This window comes from Procambarus clarkii, chromosome 25 (assembly GCF_040958095.1).
Source record: "Procambarus clarkii isolate CNS0578487 chromosome 25, FALCON_Pclarkii_2.0, whole genome shotgun sequence".
Lineage (NCBI taxonomy): Eukaryota > Metazoa > Arthropoda > Malacostraca > Decapoda > Cambaridae > Procambarus > Procambarus clarkii.
In genome coordinates this window covers 24,632,843-24,660,056 of record NC_091174.1, presented here as the reverse complement: position 1 = coordinate 24,660,056, position 27,214 = coordinate 24,632,843, and the positions used below count along the sequence as shown (strand labels likewise).

Sequence of the window (27,214 nt, the reverse complement as noted above, 5' to 3'; positions counted from 1 at the left end):
GACTCCACGGGTAGGTACGCAGGTAGTCGTGCCTTCAGTGTTCAGAACCAAGCAGATGGAGACAGCCCATGCTGGATTATATTATGGACATTGCAGGCTTGCAAAAATTTTGTATCGTCTAGCCAGATATTTCTTCTGTGTCTTTTGTATTTACTTCCTCTTTGCCATACGATCAGTGCTGAATGAGTCTCTAGGCTTATCTCCATTTGAAATGGAGTATGGTCACACAGTGCGAGGACCATTGTACGTTATCAAGGACCATTGGGCTGACAAAGACAGCAACATAGATGCGCTGGACTGGTTATCTACGCACAAAGACAGGTTGTTTTCTGCACGGGGAACAAGCCAAAGAGAACCAGTTACAATCTCAGGTAACTACCTAGAAGAGATACGACAACAAAGCGACACCCAGGGAGTTTTCAGGTAGAAATTCCCTGGGTGTCGCTTTGTACTGTAGTACTGATCTGTTCTCCAACGTTCACAGGAAGTCTGTGTACCAAATGTATTTATTGGTCCTTACCCTATTCTCAAGAAAGTTAATGCTAGTAACTATATCCTTAGCACTACAAACATAAAAAAAAGCAGAAATGGAGGATGTTGGTAAGCAAGTAGCATCGAATTCAGATTCTTCTGAATCTACCTACCAAGTTGACTCATGTGCCAGAGGAGCAACAGCGATCCCTCAAAGAGTTAATAATGCAATACAAGTCTATTTTCGGAAGTACTCCTGGTCTGACGTCCGCCTTAAAGCACGACGTTATCTTTGAGGAGGGTGTGAGATTGATAGAGCAACATCCCTACCGACTAAATCCCTGCAAGAAGGTGGTGGTAAGACGTGAGATAAGACGTAAGACTACATTCTCCAACATAATCTGATCGCCCGAAGTATTAGTCCGTGTCGTCCCTCATTCTGCTAATAACCAAGCTTGGTAATAAGCATAGGTTATGCATTGATTACAGACAGGTTAACAAGGTAACATTAGTAGATACATATCCCCTTCCGAGGATAGAAGAATGCATTGATATCCTCGGTAGGGCCACCTACCTAATGAAGTTCGACCTCTTCAAGGGCTACTGGTAGGTTCCTCTGACAGACCGTGACAAACCTATTTGTGCTTTTGTGATTCCTAATGGTCTTTTAAGTGTCAAGTGATGCCATTTGGATTGAAAAATGCCGCATCTACATTTCAGCCATTGATGATTATCGTACTCCGTGACGTAGAGAATACGTCTTCATAGATGACGTGTTGATCTAAGACTCAAACTGGGAAAACCATTCACGACCTCTAGAAGCATTCTTTTCGTCTATGCAAGAAGCTATGTTCATAGTCAAACTATGTTTTGAGTACCTCAATCAAAAACAACAACAACAGAAGAATTTGTCTTTGAGAAAGTGAGGTGAGACCTTACGAAATGCATCACTAGGCGTCAGACCTAAATAATAAGTAAAAAGGAACTTTGGAGAGTTAATTATTAATCTTCCAGCTTCAGTGAAGAAAAACATGAGGAATATCGAGAAGATTCGTACCAGAATCACAAATCTATGACTTTCTGTCGTCTTTAACAAAATATATATAAGTATATATTTATATATAATTACTATATTATATTTTTTTGCAATTGGGACCTTTAAGCCAATAAAACTTCAAATTAGACTGAAAACTTTCCCGAATTTATTCCGCTAAACTAAACATGAATGTTTATGTGTTCTTGTATTGATACTTACCTTGCTTGTGCCCTGTAGGACATATATCCCATGAGTATCCCCTAGTTCTAAGTAATATCTGCTATGAACAATATTCGTTGTTAGTTAATAATATATTATGTATTATTGCTGCTGCAAAGATTAAAAAATTGATCAATCCCAATACTGAAGGAAGATAACTTTGCCAGGGGGAGCTGAAGATGACGTCGGCAATGGAGGAGCTGTGTGAGTCACTGTTCCTGGACCAGGTGCCGGAGAGCTGGACAGCCCGCGCCTATGCCTCAGCCTATGGCCTCACCGCCTGGTACGCCGACCTCCTCCTCAGGATGAAGGAACTCGAGACATGGGTCGGAGACTTCCAGGTCGGTGCTTCCTCCTTCATGTCAGGATATTTTCTCCAGGTTTTCTTATTAGTAAAACCAAACCTCTATTTTGTCTTCTGTCTTCATTTCTTATCAGATTTTGTGATAAATGATTGACTTTCCAAGGTTCTGGCACAATAAACTATGCTACTAACATGTTTAGAACAAAAACACGAAGATACGCATGCATGTAGATATATTAAATAACTACCTATATTGCAGACAATTTGTCTTTGCTTACCTGCTGATATCTGAAAAATATTTAATTTTGTTATGCCTTTCACTACAGATTATAAAAATGCAGTTTTTAAGAGGATTCAAAAAACTTTTAAAAATAGTAGAAGGATATGTACATTTGATTCAACGCTTGACAATGGAAGCCGAATTGCGGTACTGTAGAAACAAACAAATAGTGACCCGTTCAGAGATCAGGAGCCCAACTCTGAGTTTATCTAAGTCGTACACGGAAGAATTCGGTGATTTGTTTGTTTAATCTCCCTCATTTTCCAGCTTTTTGTCGTCATGAGGGGGCTTAGTGGGCGGCTGTCGGAGTGTGATGCTCTATGGGACAGCATGTCTTCTTTCCATTTGAAGCCTTATGTTCTTGCTGCTGTTTTCACTAATTTCGCTGGTTGCTTTTACCTCTTCCTCATGTTTCATATTTCTTCCCCACCTCTTCTCCTTTCTGATTGTTCCTTCCTGCCGACTCGGCCGATCCTGAATATTCTTTCCGATATCTTCTGTTTTGACGTCAGGTGATTGGGGAAGCACTTTCTATCACCTGTAGAACTGTGGTACCTGACGTTGAGCGAGGGGACGTTTTTATTGTCAGACTTTGCCTTTGTTGCTGAGCCCGATCTCGACGGAATGACAATTCTTAAAGTGACAATTGCATGGTCAATCTTAATATTTTGGGTGCATCCACTATGTACCCTTGGGGGTACCTGGCAGAGGTCTGGACGGGTGTCATATCCTTTAATTGTAGCATCATGAGAGGTATGGGGCTTAATCGTGGACGAAATTATATTCATGTTCGTTTATGTGCCGATTTCTGACCCTCATTCAATTCGGCTGAATTGAAAGCAAAGGTCAACAAATTGATCGAAGCTGTGAATGCCAAGAAATCCGGACTCCACCTGCCAAAGAATATTGAGAAATACAAACCTGGATACGCATATGGAAATGTCAAGACACACAAGCCTGTAAACCCACTTCGGCCAATCATCAGCCAGATACCCACACCCACGTACAGACTGGCGAAGCGACTCAACGGCTTGCTGACTCCTTATGTCCCTTGCACCTTCAGCCTGAAGTCTCCAAAGGAATTTGTTGACTTACTGAGGGGAACACAGGCCACAGGAATAAGAGCCTCGTTGGACGTAGAATCACTGTTTACCAACGTACCTGTGGATGAAACAATCGGGATGATAGCAGACAGAGTGTATCGTGATCCGGCCTGTACTCCTCTTGACATACCAGAAAACATTCTAAAGAAATTACTCCAAGCTTGTACTAAAGAGGCACCCTTCTTGAGCCCGGATGGGCACATGTATAAGCAAGTAGATGGGGTCGCCATGGGTTCTCCCTTAGGTGTCCTGTTTGCGAACTTCTACATGGGTACCATCGAGCAAAAGGTCTTAGTCGACATGAAATTGAAACCGGCCATATACTGCAGGTATGTTGATGACATTTTTACACAGGTACCTGATGTCAGACATCTACAGGAGCTGAAGGAGGCATTTGAACAGAATTCTGTGTTGTGTTTCACTTACGAGATGGAGAAGGATGGGAAGCTACCCTTTCTAGATGTAACAGTCATGGAAAGAAGCGGAGGTTTCCACACTGCAGTCTACACTAAGGAAACAAACATAGGAATGTGCCTCAATGCCAACAGTGACTGCCCAGACAGGTACAAGAGGAGTGTCGTTAACGCTTATGTCGACCGTGCTCTCAGCCACAGCTCAGGATGGAAGCAAGTCGATGAAGAACTCTGTAGGGTAAGGCAGATCCTAGTCAACAACGGCTTCTCCAATGGTTTCGTTGAAGACATCATAAGAAGGAAAGTGAAACGCCATGCAACCTCTGAAGAGACAACTAACACAACACCTGTACCCCTATTAGACTATTTTACCGGAACTTCTTTTCCACAGCCCATAAAACAGAGGAAAGGGTCCTGAAAGATATTGTTAATAGAAACGTTATCCCTAGAGACAAAAATCAGAAGATACAATTAACGATCTACTATAAAACCAAGAAAACTGCCAACCTACTCATGAGAAACTCTCCAGACACAAAGCAGAACGCTTTAAAAGAGACAAACGTCGTCTATGCCTTCAAATGCCCACTTGGGGACTGTAAGCCTCAAAAATCTCAGCATATAGGCAAGACAACAACATCTCTTTCCAAGCGATTAACGATGCATAAGCAACAGGGCTCCATTAAGGAACATATAATCTCTTCCCACAACCAGACCATCACCAGAGAAGTCTTAACAAAAAACATGGAAATCATCGATAGATACAGCGACAGCAGGTGGCTTGATATCTGCGAGGCACTACACATTCAGAAGTTGACACCAGCAATCAACAGCCAATTAATGCACAACTACATTCTTAAAACTTCAAGACTCCGCACCAATATAGAAGCATCAAGAAATATGGGCCAATAGGCCTTCTGCAGTCTAATACCCATTGTTTCGTGTTCTATCCTGTGTTGAAAGTTTTGTTCACCTCATCCAAAACTGTTGTAACATATCACCTCACGCAAAATACGGGTATAAAATGAAAAATGAAAGCTATTTAAATCATTGCACAGTAAGAACTCTGTTTAAGTGTTTGCAGGTTATAGTTGTGTGTGTGTGTAAACAAAAAGTTCTTGAAAATGTAATAAGTTATTACGAAACGCGTTCAAGTGTCACGTCAGACTAGAAATAAAAATGAATTTTGGAGAATTAATTTTTCAGTTACCATCAACAGTGAAAAAGATTATAAGAAACATTGAGAAAATTCGTGTTAGAATTATTAATCTTACTTTTTCGGTCATATTTAATAATATATATATATATATATATATATATATATATATATATATATATATATATATATATATATATATATATATATATGTCGTACCTAATAGCCAGAACGCACTTCTCAGCCTACTATGCAAGGCCCGATTTGCCTAATAAGCCAAGTTTTCCTGAATTAATATATTTTCTTTAATTTTTTTCTTATGAAATGATAAAGCTACCCATTTCATTATATATGACGTCAATTTTTTTTATTGGAGTTAAAATTAACGTAGATATATGACCGAACCTAACCAACCCTACCTAACCTAACCTAACATATCTTTATAGGTTAGGTTAGGTTTGGTAGCCGAAAAAGTTAGGTTAGGTTAGGTTAGGTAGGTTAGGTAGTCGAAAAACAATTATTTCATGAAAACTTGGCTTATTAGGCAAATCGGGCCATGAATAGTAGGCAGAGAAGTGCGTTCTGGCTACTAGGTACGACATATATATATATATATATATATATATATATATATATATATATATATATATATATATATATATATATATATATATATATATATATATATATATGTCGTACCTAATAGCCAGAACGCACTTCTCAGCCTACTATGCAAGGCCCAATTCGCCTAATAAGCCAACTTTTCACGAATTAATTGTTTTTCGACTACCTAACCTACCTAACCTAACCTAACCTAACTTTTTCGGCTACCTAACCTAACCTAACCTATAAAGATAGGTTAGGTTAGGTTAGGTAGGGTTGGTTAGGTTTGGTCATATATCTACGTTAATTTTAACTCCAATAAAAAAAAATTGACCTCATACATAATGAAATGGGTAGCTTTATCATTTCATAAGAAAAAAATTAGAGAAAATATATTAATTCAGGAAAACGTGGCTTATTAGGCAAATCGGGCCTTGCATAGTAGGCTGAGAAGTACGTTCTGGCAATTAGGTACGACATATATATATATATATATATATATATATATATATATATATATATATATATATATATATATATATATATATATATATATATATATATATATAACTGAAAACTCACACCCCAGAAGTGACTCGAACCCATACTCCCAGATGCCACGCAACTGGTATGTACAAGACGCCTTAATCCACTTGACCATCACGACCGGACAAATGAGGTGATAGCCGAGGCTATTTGAACCACCCCACCGCCGGCACTCGGATAGTAATCTTGGGCATAGCATTTTACCAAATCACCTCATTCTTTGGGGCACACGTGAGGAACACAAATGCGAACAAGCCTGAATGGTCCCCAGGACAATATGCAACTGAAAACTCACACCCCAGAAGTGACTCGAACCCATACTCCCAGATGCCACGCAACTGGTATGTACAAGACGCCTTAATCCACTTGACCATCACGACCGGACAAATGAGGTGATAGCCGAGGCTATTTGAACCACCCCACCGCCGGCACTCGGATAGTAATCTTGGGCATAGCATTTTACCAAATCACCTCATTCTTTGGGGCACACGTGAGGAACACAAATGCGAACAAGCCTGAATGGTCCCCAGGACAATATGCAACTGAAAACTCCTCGGCTATCACCTCATTTGTCCGGTCGTGATGGTCAAGTGGATTAAGGCGTCTTGTACATACCAGTTGCGTGGCATCTGGGAGTATGGGTTCGAGTCACTTCTGGGGTGTGAGTTTTCAGTTGCATATTGTCCTGGGGACCATTCAGGCTTGTTCGCATATATATATATATATATATATATATATATACATATATATATATATATATGTTGTACCTAGTAGCCAGAATGTCGTACTCGGCCTGCTATGCAAGGCTCGATTTGCCTAATAAGCCAAGTTTTCCTGAATTAATATATTTTCTCTAATTTTTTTCTTATGAAATGATACAGCTACCCATTTCGTTATGTATGAGGTCAATTTTTTTTATTGGAGTTAAAATTAACGTAGATATATGACCGAACCTAACCAACCCTACCTAACCTAACCTAACCTATCTTTATAGGTTAGGTAGCCGAAAAAGTTAGGTTAGGTTAGGTTAGGTAGGTTAGGTAGTCGAAAAACAATTAATTTATGAAAACTTGGCTTATTAGGCAAATCGGGCCTTGCATAGTAGGCTGAGAAGTGCGTTCTGGCTACTAGGTACGACATATAAATATATATATATATATATATATATATATATATATATATATATATATATATATATATATATATATATATATATATATATATATATATATATATATATATATATGTCGTACCTAGTAGCCAGAACTCACTTCTCAGCCTACTATTCAAGGCCCGATTTGCCTAATCAGCCAAGTTTTCATGAATTAATTGTTTTTCAACTACCTAACCTACCTAACCTAACCTAACCTAACTTTTTCGGCTACCTAACCTAACCTAACCTATAAAGATAGGTTAGGTTAGGTTAGGTAGGGTTGGTTAGGTTCGGTCATATATCTACGTTAATTTTAACTCCAATAAAAAAAAATTGACCTCATACATAATGAAATGGGTAGCTTTATCATTTCATAAGAAAAAAATTTGAGAACATATATTAATTCTGGAAAACTTGGCTTATTAGGCAAATCGGGCCTTGCATAGTAGGCTGAGAAGTGCGTTCTGGCTACTAGGTACGACATATATATATATATATATATATATATATATATATATATATATATATATATATACATATATATATATATATATATATATATATATATATATATATATATATATATATATATATATATATATATATATATATATATATATATATATACATATACTACCTGGAAATAGTCAATCCCTTTGTGATAATAGGTAATACAAACCAAACTTCTCCCGTTCATATTAATAGTAGCCTATGGGCTACTTACTGCCTAGTCTTTGAGTGGTGTATCATTCAAATATAATCATGTGATGTATCCGTGGATCCGTCTCTTCGAGGCTTGTTCAAAATTATTCACAGTATCCTACTCCACGTAATGATAAATCCAGTTCCACTAAAATAAATGTTTGTGTTGGGAATTTTCATAACAGTACCTCATCTGTAATCACAGAAAAGGTCTTCTGCACGCTCGCCACCAGAGCAGGCGGTCCACTTCCACACCGTGTGATAGTTGGCAAGGTGCATTACCTAGGAGGTCAGCCCCCACTCTCATCCTTTGCATTCACGGAAAAGACGGAAGGCCTCCTAATGTTATGTGTATTGTCGGATTGAACAAGCTTGACTCCACAAGATATCCACTGCCACTGCTACCCATTGAAGGAGTGGATACAATGGGCCACAGACGATTTTAAGTCAAGACTACCCCACTCGACGGCCACGCATTCATACAGGAGCGACCTCCTCAGGATCCCCAAAGACATCGCAGGCTTAGACCAATTTACATGAACCAGGAAGGAAAGGATCTTATACTATACTTCGAGAGCGAGACGAACCTTGAACGACTAACAGACCACGACGCCGGCATTTTTGACGCGAAACTCCGTACCCACTTCCCATACCCATTCCAAGCCGCAAGAAGTCTTCATCAGCGAGACAAGCAAATGGGTCACAGTCATGGGCGTGGATGGTATCGCCAATAGCATGCGAGAAGAAAACTAAAGCATTCTCTGATTCCCTCCTTGAAGGTGCTGGCGGCAAGTGCCTAACCATGAAGATCACCTTCACCAACTAGGCCGCAGCTACCCAATCCACCATGCAAGGATTCAGTTGCTTTGACATCAAGATCCCACCCTACCGTGTGAAGGAACGCTTCTACGAAATACAACAAAGTTTCAAGTGCTACAAGTGCTCACACCCCACCAACAAGTGCCAGCATCGAGTCCAGAAGTGCAGTCTCTGCGACAAGGACCACCACTACACAATCTGCAGGTCAGACACTATGCTGCCTGCTCTGCAAAGGAACCCACCCTGCGACTTCCTTCACTGCCCCCGCAGACAAGAATTCATCCAGAAACTGGCTAAACTCAAGCAAGCCGATCCCTCCACTACCTCCACCGGCGCATCTGACACTGCATCCATCACCTCAGCTCCCATCGACTAACCAGAAGACTTCCCAGTTCTACCAAACAGGGGTCCCACCCACCAGACAACCCGGCCTTCCCATTGAGAACCAAGTACCAATCAGCACCCTCTCAGCCTCTCGCCTCACGCAACGTCATTATACCTGTTCTGTTTCGCCTAGCGAATCTGGAACTTGGAGACTCATCTGTCTGACGACGTCTGGGAACTCCTGCACCATGTGCCAGTAGCTCAACTGTTCTCGAACTGCCTGGATCTCCATCACTGGTCAATTTACCTGTGACGCTATATACAATTATTTTGTTACTCAGTCTACCTAACAGGGGTGCCTTCCAGCTACACGCCCTGGTAATTAGCTCTGGGCCCCTCCTCACTTGCCGACCCTAATGTTTAGGGACCTCACTATTAGTCTTTCACTCTCTCACATGACTTCAGTGACCCTCACAATGCGCCGGAGCTACAACTCTCGGCCACTCTTGGTAAAACTTCAAAGTACCACATCAAGGGCTGGTTCCTCCCAACCACTCGGTTGGGAGACTCGGGGCTGGTCCCTTCATGTGCACAAGTAAGGTGTCTCTATGCCCCTTGTGTGGAGCCTCGGGTCATTCTAAGACGAAGTGCTCGTCTTTCCAAGTTCACTGCATTAATTGCAGTGACGCCATTCCTGCCTTCTCCCACGCATTACATTACAAATTTGAGGAAGTCATCCTTAATTTGAAACATCGCGATCGTTTATCTTTTTCCAAGACGCCAGATTTGCTGTCTTTCCTCTTTCTCAGGCATATCTTATGCTCGTTTATGGCGTTCCACTCCTCCTCGCCCTCTACCACTTTAAAAGTTCTGCAACTGTTTCCAGGCTTTGAACCCCGACACCTCCACCACCTCCCCATCTTCTATTCCTTTGCCTTCTAGGCCAGTGGGTCTTCCTCATGGTTCTCCACCTGGTGCTTCCTTCCTTCCCAGTCTTCCCTGTCTCCTGTGCCTTCTTCCCCTTATCGCCCTAATCCTTCTTTTAGAACTCCCCTCTGTCTTTTGGCTCTCCACAATGCATTTCCGTCTAGGGCGTTGTACATCCTCCTCCTGGAAATCTTCATGTTGACAGCTTCCATTCTCCCTCTCCTGTTGATTGTTGCCCAGTACATTGCTGCTAGTACGCTAGTCTCTCTAAGTCAGAAACCTTTACCAGGCTCCTCTACTTCGTCCTCACTGGCGGGTAAGAGGGCATCGCTATATTCCTCGCCTTTCGCTTCCGACTATATCCTTGCAACCCTCCCATTTCACTGACAGTCGCCTGACCCAGCTATAGAGGTTCCCATGGTCCTTCATTCTCTCTCTCGGATGATTCCCTTGATCACGTGCACTCCCTTGATTCTGTCCTTCCTCCCTCCGATTTCCTTGACCGCCCCTCTCTCATTCCGGATTGTGTCAGTCCGCCTCTGGCCCATGCTCCCGCTTCCTTAACTTCATCATCTTTGCTAGATTTATCTTTGCTCCATAACCACGATTTCTCTGACCCTGATCTTGATCTTATTTAGTATACTGTGTTCTTCTTTGCCTTGGTTTCTCCCTTGTTATCTCTGTTTCTGTTATCTGTATTTTTTGAGAATGTCTGTTCGTTAATGGAATATTCATTGTTTTATGCCAGCTTCTATGAACTCCAACTTCTGATCATACAGTTTTCACCGCTTTGTGTCTGTCTCTAGGAGCCGATGCTTAGCATCCATCCTGGTCACTTCCGCAGTTATTCCTTTCTCTTTCCCACTACAACTTTTGTGGGGCTCATAACTCTACTGGTCTCTTGATCCTTAATGATATTCCCTTCGTCCCCCTACTTTTTCAGTCGCACATTCAGTGTTCTGCGGCCCGTATCTTTGTGAGTAAATGGTAAACAATCGGTTCCATTTATGTCCCCAAAAATCTCATGCTCTCTCTTCCTGATCTTAAACACCTGTTGGACTAATTACCGGTGCCTATGCTCCTTTTGGGTGATTTTAACTGTCTACATAACCTCTAAGGCATGCTGACAGTTAAACTCTTGCCGTCTCCTAAATTCTGAGCGTTAAAATCATGCCTTCTCTTCTGAATTCTGGTGAACCCACTCATGTTGACTCATGCACTCGCACCCTTTCCTGTCTTGATGTTTCTTTCTGCTCATCTTCTCTTTATTTTGATTTCACGTGGCGGGTTTATGATGACTTCCATCACAGTGACCATTTTCCCATCCTTTTCACCTCCTCTTTTCACCTTCCCCACTCCTTCCCTAGGTCGCAGTTTGCCAATGCTGACAGGAATTTATTTGCCCTACACACTACTCTTTCCGACCTCTCTGATTTGGCTCTTTCCCGAGCCCGCCTCCTTTTTCATGAAACCATCTTCTATGTTGCTCTCTGCTCTGTTCCTCGCTCTACCTCCAGGGCACACTCAAGTGCGTTCCCTTGTGGAATGCAGACTGTGCTCGGGTTGTCCGCTGCAAGCGTGCAGCCTGAAGAAACACCGACACCTACGGACGGCTGATTCTTTTATTTTGTTTCGGAAGGTAAGTGCGGTAGCCCGTAGAGCCATCTATACGGCTAAGCGTGAAAGGTGGAAATCTTATGTCTCCACCAGGGAGCCGGTCGGCCGAGCGGACAGCACGCTGGACTTGTGATCCTGTGGTCCTGGGTTCGATCCCAGGCGCCGGCGAGAAACAATGGGCAGAGTTTCTTTCACCCTATGCCCCTGTTACCTAGCAGTAAAATAGGTACCTGGAAATTAGTCAGCTGTCATGGGCTGCTTCCTGGGGGTGGAGGCCTGTTCGAGGACCGGGCCGCGGGGACACTAAAAAGCCCCGAAATCATCTCAAGATAACCATTACGATTGACACTCGTCTCCCTCAGAGCTGGAAGAAAATCCGTAAGATAGTAAGTGAGTTTGTGCCAGATGTCTCGCCAGTCCTTCATCTCCATGGTTCTATTGTGGCAGATCCGGTGTGGTCGCATCCGAACTGAGTTCACACTTTTCGGCTGTTAGCCCCGGTTCACATCTTTCTCCCTCTTTCCTTTCTCGTAAGTCCCTATTTGAATCTCCCTTATATTGAATCATTGTCCCTTATATTTTAGCCCACATCTCCAGCTTCCCTCTAATGCCCCTTTCTCTCTCATGGAACTCCAGTCTGCTCTGGCCCTCTGTGGTTCTACGCCAGTGGGCCGTAGAACCTACATAATGACATTCATTATGAGGTGCTTCACCATTTCCCTCCAATGCACCTTTCAGCATTAATTGAATTTTTATACCCTAATCTGGAAGTCGTCGTCAGTCCCCGAGAATTGACTTGAGGCGGTTGTTCTTCCTATTTGAAAACCGGGTTCTCTAAGGATATCCCATAAGGACTTCCGTCCTATTGTCCTAGCTAGTTGCGTCTGCAATCTTTTTGGATGCAGGGTCAATGTCCATCTGATGTGGTTCTTGGAACGCTATCACCACCTCTCCTCTTCTGATTTTGGTTTTCGCAAGTGTCCCAGCACAACTGATGTCTTAGTGAACTTGGTGGATTCGTACTGCCTTTGCTGCGATGACCTCCGTTGTTGCTGTCCTTTTTGACCTAGAAAAGACGTATGACACCACCTGGAGATACCATATTCTCTTCCAAATCCATTCTTTTGGCCTACATGGCATTCTCCCTCTCTTCCTCCAGAGCTTTTTCTCTAGTCGTTCCTTTAGAATAAAGCTTGGTACCACCCTCTCTCTTTGCCTCTTTTCGGCAATACGACGGTATACAACAAGATAGTGTTCTGAACACTACTCTATTTTTTCCTAGTTACCCAATGGTCTTCTTTTTTCCCTTCACATTGGGATTTTCTCAACTCTCTATGTTGACGATCTTACCCTCTGCTGCCAAAGTGATGACTTGCCTCTCCTCCAACGGCGGCATTAATTTGCGATTGATGCCGTGTCGTCTTGGGCCACCAATCTTGACTTAAAGTTCTCTACATCTAAGATTTGTGTTATGACTTTTACTCAGAAGCAGGTCGTTCTTCGTCCCTTCTTGTCGCTCTTTGGTAAGCCCCTTTTGTATGAATATTCTACTAAACGTTTGGGGGTTAATCACTGACACCCTCATGTCTTGGATATATATATATATATATATGTATATATATATATATATATATATATATATATATATATATATATATATATATATATATATATATATATATATATATATATGTCGTACCTAATAGCCAGAACGCACTTCTCAGCCTACTATTCAAGGCCCGATTTGCCTAATAAGCCAAGTTTTCATGAATTAATGTTTTTTCGTCTACCTAACCTACCTAACCTAACCTAACCTAGCTTTTTTTGGCTACCTAACCTAACCTTACCTATAAATATAGGTTAGGTTAGGTTAGGTAGGGTTGGTTAGGTTCGGTCATATATCTACGTTAATTTTAACTCCAATAAAAAAAAATTGACCTCATACATAGAGAAAAGGGTTGCTTTATCATTTCATAAGAAAAAAATTATAGTAAATATATTAATTCAGGAAAACTTGGCTTATTAGGCAAATCGGGCCTTGAATAGTAGGCTGAGAAGTGAGTTCTGGCTACTAGGTACGACATATATATATATATATATATATATATATATATATATATATATATGCGAACAAGCCTGAATGGTCCCCAGGATTATATGCGAATAAAAACTCACACCCCAGAAGTGACTCGAACCCATACTCCCAGAAGCAACGCAACTGGTAACTACAGGGCGCCTTAATCCACTTGACCATCACGGCCGTCAAAAGGAAGTGATAGCCGAGGCTATTTGAGCCACTTCCCCGACGGCAACTCGGATGGTAATCTTGGGCATAGCATTTCACCAAATCACCTCATTCTTTGGGGCACACGTGAGGAACACAAATGCGAACAAGCCTGAATGGTCCCCAGGACTATATGCGAATGAAAACTCACACCCCAGAAGTGACTCGAACCCATACTTGTTCGCATTTGTGTTCCTCACGTGTGCCCCAAAGAATGAGGTGATTTGGTGAAATGCTATGCCCAAGATTACCATCCGAGTTGCCGTCGGGGAAGTGGCTCAAATAGCCTCGGCTATCACTTCCTTTTGACGGCCGTGATGGTCAAGTGGATTAAGGCACCCTGTAGTTACCAGTTGCGTTGCTTCTGGGAGTATGGGTTCGAGTCACTTCTGGGGTGTGAGTTTTCATTCGCATATAGTCCTGGGGACCATTCAGGCTTGTTCGCATTTGTGTTCCTCACGTGTGCCCCAAAGAATGAGGTGATTTGGTGAAATGCTATGCCCAAGATTACCATCCGAGTTGCCGTCGGGGAAGTGGCTCAAATAGCCTCGGCTATCACTTCCTTTTGACGGCCGTGATGGTCAAGTGGATTAAGGCACCCTGTAGTTACCAGTTGCGTTGCTTCTGGGAGTATGGGTTCGAGTCACTTCTGGGGTGTGAGTTTTCATTCGCATATAGTCCTGGGGACCATTCAGGCTTGTTCGCATTTGTGTTCCTCACGTGTGCCCCAAAGAATGAGGTGATTTGGTGAAATGCTATGCCCAAGATTACCATCCGAGTTGCCGTCGGGGAAGTGGCTCAAATAGCCTCGGCTATCACTTCCTTTTGACGGCCGTGATGGTCAAGTGGATTAAGGCGCCCTGTAGTTACCAGTTGCGTTGCTTCTGGGAGTATGGGTTCGAGTCACTTCTGGGGTGTGAGTTTTCATTTTCATATATATATATATATATATATATATATATATATATATATATATATATATATATATATATATATATATATATATATATATATATATATGACAATGTCAGACCACGGAGGAAAAATGAAACAGGAAATTTCCTTAAGTACTTTCGTATATTAAATACATCTTTAGAAGATGTATTTAATATACGAAAGTACTTAAGGAAATTTCCTGTTTCATTTTTCCTCCGTGGTCTGACATTGTCACATTCTTAATCACGTGTTTATTTTCGTGATATACACACATATATATATATATATATATATATATATGTCGTACCTAATAGCCAGAACGCACTTCTCATCCTACTATTCAAGGCCCGATTTGCCTAATAAGCCAAGTTTTCATGAATTAATGTTTTTTTCGTCTACCTAACCTACCTAACCTAACCTAACCTAGCTTTTTTTGGCTACCTAACCTAACCTTACCTATAAATATAGGTTAGGTTAGGTTAGGTAGGGTTGGTTAGGTTCGGTCATATATCTACATTAATTTTAACTCCAATAAAAAAAAAAATGACCTCATACATAGAGAAAAGGGTTGCTTTATCATTTCATAAGAAAAAAATTATAGTAAATATATTAATTCAGGAAAACTTGGCTTATTAGGCAAATCGGGGCTTGAATAGTAGGCTGAGAAGTGAGTTCTGGCTACTAGGTACGACATATATATATATATATATATATATATATATATATATATATATATATATATATATATATATATATATATATATATATATATACATATATATATATATATATATATATATATGTCGTACCTAATAGCCAAAACGCACTTCTCAGCCTACTATTCAAGGCCCGATTTGCCTAATAAGCCAAGTTTTCATGAATTAATGTTTTTTCGTCTACCTAACCTACCTAACCTAACCTAACCTAGCTTTTTTTGGCTACCTAACCTAACCTTACCTATAAATATAGGTTAGGTTAGGTTAGGTAGGGTTGGTTAGGTTCGGTCATATATCTGCGTTAATTTTAACTCCAATAAAAAAAAATTGACCTCATACATAGAGAAAAGGGTTGCTTTATCATTTCATAAGAAAAAAATTATAGTAAATATATTAATTCAGGAAAACTTGGCTTATTAGGCAAATCGGGCCTTGAATAGTAGGCTGAGAAGTGCGTTCTGGCTATTAGGTACGACATATATATATATATATATATATATATATATATATATATATATATATATATATATATATATATACATATATATATATATATATATATATATATATATATATATATATATATATATATATATATATATATATGTCGTACCTAGTAGCCAGAACGCACTTCTCAGCCTACTATGCAAGGCCCGATTTGCCTAATAAGCCAAGTTTTCATGAAATAATTGTTTTTCGACTACGTAACCTACCTAACCTAACCTAACCTAACTTTTTCTGCTACCTAACCTAACCTAACCTACAAAGATAGGTTAGGTTAGGTTAGGTAGGGTTGGTTAGGTTCGGTCATATATCTACGTTAATTTTAACTCCAATAAAAAAAAATTGACCTCATACGTAACGAATTGGGTAGCTTTATCATTTCATAAGAAAAAAAGTAGAGAATATATATATATATATATATATATATATATATATATATATATATATATATATATATATATATATATATATATATATATATATATATGTCGTACCTAGTAGCCAGAACTCACTTCTCAGCCTACTATTCAAGGCCCGATTTGCCTAATAAGCCAAGTTTTCATGAATTAATATATTTACTATAATTTTTTTCTTATGAAATGATAAAGCAACCCTTTTCTCTATGTATGAGGTCAATTATTTTTTATTGGAGTTAAAATTAACGTAGATATATGACCGAACCTAACCAACCCTACCTAACCTAACCTAACCTATATTTATAGGTAAGGTTAGGTTAGGTAGCCAAAAAAAGCTAGGTTAGGTTAGGTTAGGTAGGTTAGGTAGACGAAAAAACATTAATTCCTGAAAACTTGGCTTATTAGGCAAATCGGGCCTTGAATAGTAGGCTGAGAAGTGCGTTCTGGCTATTAGGTACGACATATATATATATATATATATATATATATATATATATATATGTCGTACCTAGTAGCCAGAACGCACTTCTCAGCCTACTATGCAAGGCCCAATTTGCCTAATAAGCCAAGTTTTCATGAATTAATTGTTTTTCAACTACCTAACCTACCTAACCTAACCTAACCTAACTTTTTCGGCTACCTAACCTAACCTAACCTATAAAGATAGGTTAGGTTAGGTTAGGTAGGGTTGGTTAGGTTCGGTCATATATCTACGTTAATTTTAACTCCAATAAAAAAAAATTGACCTCATACATAATGAAATGGGTAGCTTTATCATTTCATAAGAAAAAAATTTGAGAAAATATATTAATTCTGGAAAACTTGGCTTATTAGGCAAATCGGGCCTTGCATAGTAGGCTGAGAAGTGCGTTCTGGCTACTAGGTACGACATATATATATATATATATATATATATATATATATATATATATATATATATATATATATATATATATGTCGTACCTAGTAGCCAGAATGCACTTCTCGGCCTACTTTCAAATCCAGGGATCCAATCACAATGGTTGAACTCTTCAAGTCACTTGTGTTGTCCCGACTTGAATACTGCTCAGTGCTCACTTTCCCCTTCAGAGCAGGAGAGATTGCTGAAATAGAGGGAATACAGAGAACATATACGGCACGCATAGACACGATAACGCACCTAAATTATTGGGATCGTCTCAAAACCCTCCAAATGTACTCACTAGAAAGAAGACGAGATAGATATCAAATATTATACACCTGGAAGATACTGGAGGGTCAAGTACCAAATCTACATAGTAAAATAACAACGTACTGGAGTGGAAGAAAATGGAAGATACTGGATATGGAAGAAAATGCAGAATAGTACCAGTGAAGAACAGTAGGGGTGCTATAGGCACAATCAGAGAACACTGTATTAACATCAGAGGTCCACGGTTGTTCAACACCCTCCCAGCAAGCTTAAGAAATATTGTCGGAACCACCGTGGACATCATCAAGAGGAAACTAGATTTATTTCTCCAAGGAGTGCCGGACCAACCGGGCTGTGGTGGATATGTGGGTGTGCGGGCCGCTCCAAGCAACAGCCTAGTGGACCAAACTCTCATAAGTCAAGCCTGGCCTCGGGCCGGGCTTGGGGAGTAGAAGAACTCCCAGAACCCCATCAACCAGGTATCAACTAGGTATCAACCAGGTATCAACCAGGTATCAACCAGGCTACTCCATTGTATTTCCTGACCACACCTTTATGTGTCGCTTTTCCCCGGAGACTAGCATCTTCACGGCCGAACTTTATGCAATTTTGTATGTTTTTCATCAACTTCTTTCTCGCTGTCAATCTTCTTTTGTCGTTGACCCTTGCAATGCCCTCATGGCTCTAAGAGTTATTTAATCCAGTCCAACCTGTGGTAGTCGAAATTCAACATTTGCTCTTTCTTATCTCCAGCAGATTTAAGAAAGTAGAGTTTTGCTGGGTTCTCAGCCATATTGGTGTTTCCTTAAATGAACGTGCGAATGCTGCCGCTATGGAGGCTATCCGCACTTGTCCTATTTCCCACAAAGGTGTTCATTATTTCGACTTCTGCCCAGTTATTCATTTCTCAAACCATGCCCATTGGCAGGGGCAGGGTCGTTGGTCTTCTGTTACTGGTAACAAGCTGTGTGCTCTTAAGAGTAGTGTGTGCCCCCATGGCCTTCCTCCTACCACCGTAACCGGCGGTGGAAAACGGCTCTATCGAGGTTATGTATTGGCCATCCATACCCGTTTAATTTCTCTCTCACTGTCACTGTCATTGTCATTTTCACTGGCATTTTTTTCTTTATATAACTTCATTCGTTTTGTGGCACTGCTCTGGGTACCTTTACGCTTTGTGGGAAAGTTGGGAGTTGCCAAAACATCAAGAGAGGTGCTGGGTCCTGCAACATCAAGAGAGGTGCTGGGTCCTGCAACATCAAGAGAGGTGCTGGGCCCTGCAACATCAAGAGAGGTGCTGGGTCCTGCAACATCAAGAGAGGTGCTGGGTCCTGCAACATCAAGAGAGGTGCTGGGTCCTGCAACATCAAGAGAGGTGCTGGGCCCTGCAACATCAAGAGAGGTGCTGGGCCCTGCAACATCAAGAGAGGTGCTGGGTCCTGCAACATCAAGAGAGGTGCTGGGCCCTGCAACATCAAGAGAGGTGCTGGGTTCTGCAACATCAAGAGAGGTGCTGGGTCCTGCAACATCAAGAGAGGTGCTGGGTCCTGCAACATCAAGAGAGGTGCTGGGTCCTGCAACATCAAGAGAGGTGCTGGGTCCTGCAACATCAAGAGAGGTGCTGGGCCCTGCAACATCAAGAGCGAGAACGTCTGGAGCGGCAGGGGAAAGATCTTTAGTGGTTGCTCCAAGATCTGGAGCGGCAGGGGATGTGGCTGGGTGGCAGTGTGAGGTGGTGAGGCGGGCTGGTGTGTTGATTTATTCAGCGTAGTTCCATTGTTGCAGGTTTTGTCTTGCTCCAGCAGTTTCTGAACTCTGTTCTTATTTGTTTTGCTTTTGGTTTTAGCAAACGCCTTAGAGTGCTACACTACAACATGGTCTAAAGCATTATAACCTTGGATCCCAATTAATACTTTAGGAGTCCTGAGGCTTCCAACTGAAGACCAATCAGGGTTTCATGCATTGCTCCCCGTGCTCTCTGGAGTTGGAGGAGCATCGGCGGTAGGACTTGTGGACTATAAACGAGGATGCATGAGGGGGGGGCATTGCATGAAAACCTGATTGGGGTTCAGTTGGAAGCCTCAGGACCCCCTAGAAGACTCAGTTGAATCCCAGGTTGCATTGCTTTTGACCATGTCATTGTGTAGTGGTCAAGAGTGTTTGATTGGGGGGTATAAAAGGTGTGCGGGCTCGAATCCTCTTCATGGCTCTTACTGATTGTCTCATTGATACTTCACATCAATGTGATTTCACTGTGAATCACATATGATGTTCAATATGTACCATATGTACTGTACAAACAGCAGCATCACATTTGATGTTCAATATGTACCACAAGTACTGTACAGACAGCATGACATATGTCGTTCAATATGTACCACTAGTACTGAACAGACAACATCACAAATGATATTCAATATGTACCACATGTACTGTACTAACAGCATCACATATGATGTTCAATATGTACCACATGTACCGTAATGTCATCAAATATAATGCCTAGTAACAACCCATAAATTGTCCATTCAACATCACATGCATTATCCAATAATCACCACATGTATTGTCCAGTCGGCACCATATATTGTCCAGGCAACAACACATATAATCTACACTAAATACTATACATATATTCAAGTAAATACCACACATAATGTTCTGTCATCACCACATATAATATCCAGTCAGCACAATACATAATATCCAGTCAGCACAACATTAATGCCAAGTCAGCACAAAATAATAAGTCCAGTCAGCACAACACATAATGTCCAGTCAGCACATCATATAATGTCCAATCAGCAAAACACATAACGTTCAATCAGTACATAAAATATAATTTCCAGTCAGCAGAGCACAATTAGTCCTGTCAGTACATCATATAATGCCCAGTCAACACAACATATAATATCAAGTCAGCACAATAAAAAATATCTCTTCAGTACATCATATAATATGCAGTCAGAACAACCTATAATGTCCAGTCAGCACAACCTATAATATCCAGTCAGCACAACATAAAATGTCCAGTCAGGACAACATATAGCCTCCAGTTAGCACAACATTTAATGTCCAGTCCACACCAACACAATGTCCAGTCAGTACATCGCATAATGTCAAAGTCAGCACAATATATCAACCAGTCAACACAACACAAAACGTCCAGTACATGATATAATGTCCAATCAGCACACAATATAATGTCCAGTCAGCAGAACATATAATGACCAGTCAGCACGACATATAACGTCATCACCACAACATAAAATGTCCAGTCAGCACAACCTATAATGTGCAATAAGCACAACCTATAATGTACAATCAGCAAAACACATATTTGCCAGTCAGCACAACCTTTAATGTCCATTCAGCACAACCTTTAATGTCCAGTCAGCACAACATTTAATGTCCAGTCCACACCAACATAATGTCCAGTCAGTTCATCACATAATGTCCAGTCAGTACGTCATATAATGTCAAGTCAGCGCAACTTAAAATGTCCAGCCAGGACAAAACACAATGTCAAATCAGCACCTCACATAATGTCCAGTCAGTACAATATATAATGTCCAGTCAGTATAACCTATAATATCCAGTTAGCACAATATATAATGTCTATTCAGAACAAAACACATAATGTCCCATCAGCAAACAACATAGTGTCTAGTCAGCACAACATATAACGTTCAATCAGCACAACACATAATGTCCAGTCAACAAAACCTATAATGTCCTGTCAGCACAGCATATTATGTGCAGTCAGCACAACATATAATGTCCAGTCACCATATCGTATATAATATCCAGTCAGCAAAACACATAATGTCCAGTCAGCACAACACAAAATGTCCAGTCAGCATAAAATATATTATCCAGTCAGCACAACATATAATGCCCAGTCAACACAACACATAATGTTCCGTCAGAACAACACACTATGATCAATTAGCATAACACACAATGGCCATTTAGCGCAACATGTAATGTCTAGTCAGCACAATATATAATGTCCTGTAAGCAAAACATATAATGTCCAATCAGCACAACATATAAGGAACAATCAGAACAACATGTAATGTAACTTAAGCAAAACACATAATATCCAGTCACCTAAACATATATTGACCAGTCAGCACAAAATATAATATCCAGTCAGCATAAAATATAATTTCCAGTCAGCATAAAATATAATTTCCAGTCAACACATCCTATATCGTCCACTCAGCACAACCTATAACGTTCAGTCAGCACAACATATATTGTCCACTCAGAAAAAAACATAATGTCCAGTCAGCAAAACACATTAAATCCAGTCAGCACAACATGTATTTTCTAATCAGTACACACTTAATGTTCAGTCAGTACATCATATAAATTCCAGTCAGCACAACATACAATATTCAGTCAGCACAACATTATATGACCAGTTAGCACAACGTATAATGTTACATCAGCCCAACATTAAATGCCCAGTCAAGACAACACATAATGTCCAGTCAGTACAATATATTATGTCCAGTCAGCACAACATATAATGTCTAATCAGCACAAAATTTAATGTCCTGTCAGTGGAACATATAATGTTCAGTCACCACAACACATAATATACAGTCATCACAACACATAATGTCCAGTCACCACAACACATAATGCCCAGTCACCACAACACATAATGTACAGTCATCACAACACATAATGTCCAGTCACCACAACACATAATATACAGTCATCACAACACATAATGTCTAGTCAGCACAACACATAATTTCCAGTCAGCACCACATATATTGTCAAGTCAGCACAAAATATAATGTTCAGTCATCACAACACATAATGTCCAGTCAGCACAACACATAATGTCCAGTCAGCACAACACAAAGTCTAGCCAACATAACATATAATGTCCAGTCGGGACAACATATAATGTCCAGTCAAGACAATATATAAAGTCCAGTCAGCACAACTCATAATGTCCAGATAGCAAACTCATAATGTCCGGTCAGCACATCATATAATGCCCAGTCTGCACAACACATAATATCCAGTCAAAAAAAATATTATGTCCAGTCATCACAACACATAATGTACAGTCATCACAACACATAATGTCCAGTCAGCACAATATATAATGTCCAATTAGTAAAACATTTTAGTGTCCAGTCAGAACAACCTATAATACCCAGAATGCACACAAGCTAATGACCAATCAGCACAATATATTATGTCCAGTCAAGAAAACATTTAAGTCCAATCAGCAAACTATATAATGTCTAGTCAGCAAAACATATAATATCTAGTTAGCACAACATATAATGTCCAGTCAGCACAACACATAATATACAGTTAGCACAACATATAATGTCCAGTCAGCACAACACATAATATACAGTTAGCACAACATATAATGTCCAGTCAGCACAACACATAATATACCGTTAGCACAACATATAATGTCCAGTCAGCACAACACATAATATACAGTTAGCACAACATATAATGTCCAGTCAGCACAACACATTTTTTTTTTTTTTTTTTATTTTTACATGCGAACATGCGAATAAATACAATACAATAAATATAATAAAATAAGAAACCAATAACAAACAATCAGACAACAAAAAAATACAAAAGCACAAAGCAAATTAACACAAAGTAACACAAATACACTAAATACCGGCCTGAAGGGCCAACAACAAAATCACAACAATGAAAATTAACACAATGAAACACAGGAAAAAGAAACAACAATACTGGACAGAAGGGTAACGGAAATACAATAAATACAACAAAACAACAGTCATGAAAAACACAACACCGGCCTGAAGGGCGCACAATAGGTACAATACATTGCAAACAAACCACAGGTCACAGCCAGCACACAGACTACTCAAATTGTTCATACTTATCCGGCCACTCCGCCGCCGGGAACCGAACACAATACGCCTCCAACAGTAACATGACGTCATCCGGAAAAGGCACAGTATTAACAGTACGAGGATCAGGCATCAACTCCGGCACACCCACAACAAAACACCGAGCCCACTGTACCCAGATGGAAGAAGGGCACCACGGAACAGGATGCACGCGGTCAACAATGTCAAACCGCAAAGGATGCTGAGCATTATGCACCACGCCGGAGGCCAAGACGAGAGGGAGAGGCACCTTCCCACGAGGCCGGGCAGTGGGCAGTGCACTGGGAGCCTCCACGGCCGCCCCACAGCGCTCCGTGTCAACCACCGGACGTTGTTCCTGCCGGGACCCCCCACGCTTGGCATCCTTCTTCAGTACCAGCTTGATGCCTCGGCGCGCACCAGAACTCTCACCATCGACGTCAGGAGGAGCGACCACCCCCCACTGCGGAGAACCTTCTGCAGGAGAAAGAACAGGAGGTAAATCATAGGTACAAACATCGTCAACAGCAGACACATGGACGTCAGCCACCACCAGCGACGTAGAGCGCGAAGCACCGGGAGGCGCCACATCATCTCCCGAAGCTCCACCTGCGTCGAAGTTCTCCGCATCAGCCCAAGCAGTAGAAGAACGCCTGGACCGCTTGGGCACTAGCCGCACATCCTCACAGCCGGAGGCGGACCCAGAACCACGGGCCTCACGAACCGGGCGAACCGACGCCCGTCGCAGAACGGCAGCAGCCTCTACCACAGGGGGAACCGGACCACACACAGCAGGAGGCACCGCAGCCACCCCAGCACCCAGCACAGGAGGAACCCGAGGGTAGGACGCAGGGCCAGGGTCCACAGTCGAAGACGAGGAAGCCGACGGCGACGCACCACAGGGATCACCAGGAAGGTCCACGGGAACAGCAGGGCCAGAGACATGGTCAGGAGGAACATCCGACGGCACCGCAACACCCGGAGGATGGTCTGCAACAACCGGGGGAACGTCGGGTGACATTGGGGGAGCCGCAGCAGCGAACGGGACGCTCACCTTCTCACCCCCGGAGTCCTCCTCCTGAGGGAGCGGCGGGAAATCCTCCTCACGGAACAAGTTCACAGGAGCGACCGGAACAGCAGTACACCCGGCAGCCTGATGCCCCAACAAGCCACACCGGAAGCAAGTACGGGGTTGCCGGGCATAAAACACACGCATGTAGTACCCCAACAGCCGGACAGAGCACGGTATGTCCGACATCAGTCGCATCCCGAGGGTCCGAATGTTGGTCTTCACACCCGAATATGTGCCAGACGACAGTGAGTTCATCCGCACACTGACGACGGAGTCGTACCTCTGGAAGAATCGCCGGAGGAGAGTCTCAGGAAACTCCATGGGGGCGCCATGAACACTGACATACGTCACAGCACCACTACGGTCTGAAATTGTCACAGACCCGGTGCCGTCCTGTAGCTGCAAAGTACGTCCCTCGTACCTCCGTAAGAAAGCACGGTACACCGCCTCACCCACAAACTTGACAACAACACGGTGAGCAGTTACCAGCTCAATGCCATATACGTCCCCAACCGGGACACGAAGCATGGCACTCAATACCACGTCCACCAGCGGGTATCCAGCACGGCCAGTAAACTCCAATCCAATGGAGTTTACCCTCACGACAGGGGGAAGAGGGCCGCCCATCGTAAAAGCGCCACGTCCACACCACCAGGAACAGCAGGGAGGGTAGAGACACCCACACCCCCTGCTGGCGAAAACGGCAACCACCTCAAACTACCGGAGCGAGCAGGCGACACGTCCTCACTGCACGGTAGCTCAGGAGCAACTCCCAGCACAACACATAATATACAGTTAGCACAACATATAATGTCCAGTCACCATATTGTATATAATATCCCGTCAGCACAACACATAATGTTCAATCAGCACAACACATAATGTCCAGTCATCACAACACATAATGTCCAGTCAGAACAATATATAATGTCCAGTCAGTAAATCATTTTAGTTTCCAGACAGAACCACTTATAATACCCAGTCGGCACAAAAGCTAATGACGAATCAGCACAACATTATGTCCAGTCAAGATAACATATAAGTCCAGTCAACAAACTATATAATGTCTAGTCAGCACATCATATAATGTTCATTCCGCACAACACATAAAGGCCAGTCAACAAAACCTATGTCTTGTCAGCATAACATATTATGTGCAGTCAGCACAACATTGGAGGGTGGATGTGACTTTTGTGCAGGAGCACAATGTGCAGCAGGTGGGGTTGTTACATGTGTTGACTGAGGGGTTTACGGTGGTGTTAAACCCTTCGCGTGGTTTGCGTGGGGGTACGTTGATCCTGCTTTCTAAGAGGGCCCCGATTTCCGTGCTTTACACCGAGATGGACGAGGGTAGTTGGGTGCTGTTGGTTCGGGTATTCTTTTTGGGGTCTGAGGTCTCTCTCTTGAACGTGTACGCGCCGTCTGGGACTGCGCAGAGGCAGGACCGGGAGGTTTTCTTTTCTCATGACGTACTGCATTTTTTTGCAGCACGATACGAGGGAGATGATTTTTGGGGGAGATTTTAATTGTATTACGTCGGCGCGGAATAACAATAGTCTTCGTCTGGTAAATATCTCGCCGGCTTTGGCTGCTACCTTGAAGAGTTGCGGGTTTCGGGATGCACCTGTGTTGCTAGAGGATCCTTTGGAGTACACCTGTGTCTCGCGTGGGGCTTGCTCTCGCCTTGATCGGTTTTTTGTGCCTACTGGGGGTGGGGTCTGTTTTTTCGTTGCAGACGGTTCCCGTGGGGTTCTCGGACCATTGCATGGTGGTGTTGCAGGTGGGGATTCGCAGCCAGGTGCGGGTTGGCCGTGGCTGGTGGAAGCTGAATTGTGGGTTGCTGAATTGCCCGGTTGTATGTGCCCAGTTCTAGGCCCGGTGGGCTGTCTTGGCCGCTCGGAAGGGGGCGTTTCCCTCGGTTCTGGAATGGTGGGAGTGGACTAAGGTGGAATGTCGGTCTTTTTTCGGGTGCTGGCGAAGCGGGAGGCGGCGGGAAGGTTTGGTCTGTTCCGGGTCTTGCAGGCACAGTTATTTCGCCTGTATGGGTTGCTAAATCAGGGTTTAGATAGGTTCTCGGTGTGTAAGTATCTCATTTGTGGGCTGCGGGAGGAGATGGCTGAGGGGGTACATATGCGGGCTGGGGTGGAGGAACAGTTCTGTGGTGAGAAGCTCTCACAGTTTTTACTGAGAAGGGACTGAAGGGACCGGGTGGGTCGTGCCTCTGTTCTGTTGGCAGGTCTTCATCGGCCGGATGGTTCGGTTTTGTCGAACACGGGTGGTCTGACAATTGGAGTCTTTGTATGGGACGGTTGCGGGGGATGAGGGGTTGATGGGGTCCTTCCTCCAACACTGTACAGCAGGGTTGTTGGAAATGGATTGTGTGGGTCTTGGGCGGGAGGTTAGCTCTTTGGAGCTTTGGGGGGTTGTACAGTCCTTTCGTCGTGGTAAGGTTCCGGGGTCGGATGGGTTTCTGATTGAGTTCTATGTCAAGTTTTGGGATGTGCCTGGTGCCGATTTTTTGGAGGTGGTTCGATTTTTGTCTTCGGAGTTT

The 27,214-nt window shown here is 42.3% G+C and overlaps 1 protein-coding gene across 1 annotated transcript in view; it reads left to right on the top strand.

The window, feature by feature from the left end:
* The first annotated feature begins 1,904 nt into the window (after positions 1 to 1,904).
* LOC138368469 (dynein beta chain, ciliary-like) overlaps positions 1,905 to 27,214 on the top strand; it is a 33,763-nt gene continuing 8,453 nt past the window's right edge. Inside the window, exon 1 of the mRNA XM_069330986.1 lies at positions 1,905 to 2,067. Coding sequence (XP_069187087.1) covers positions 1,906 to 2,067 — 162 coding nt within the window. The 5' untranslated portion in view covers position 1,905. The remainder of the gene's footprint in view (positions 2,068 to 27,214) is intronic.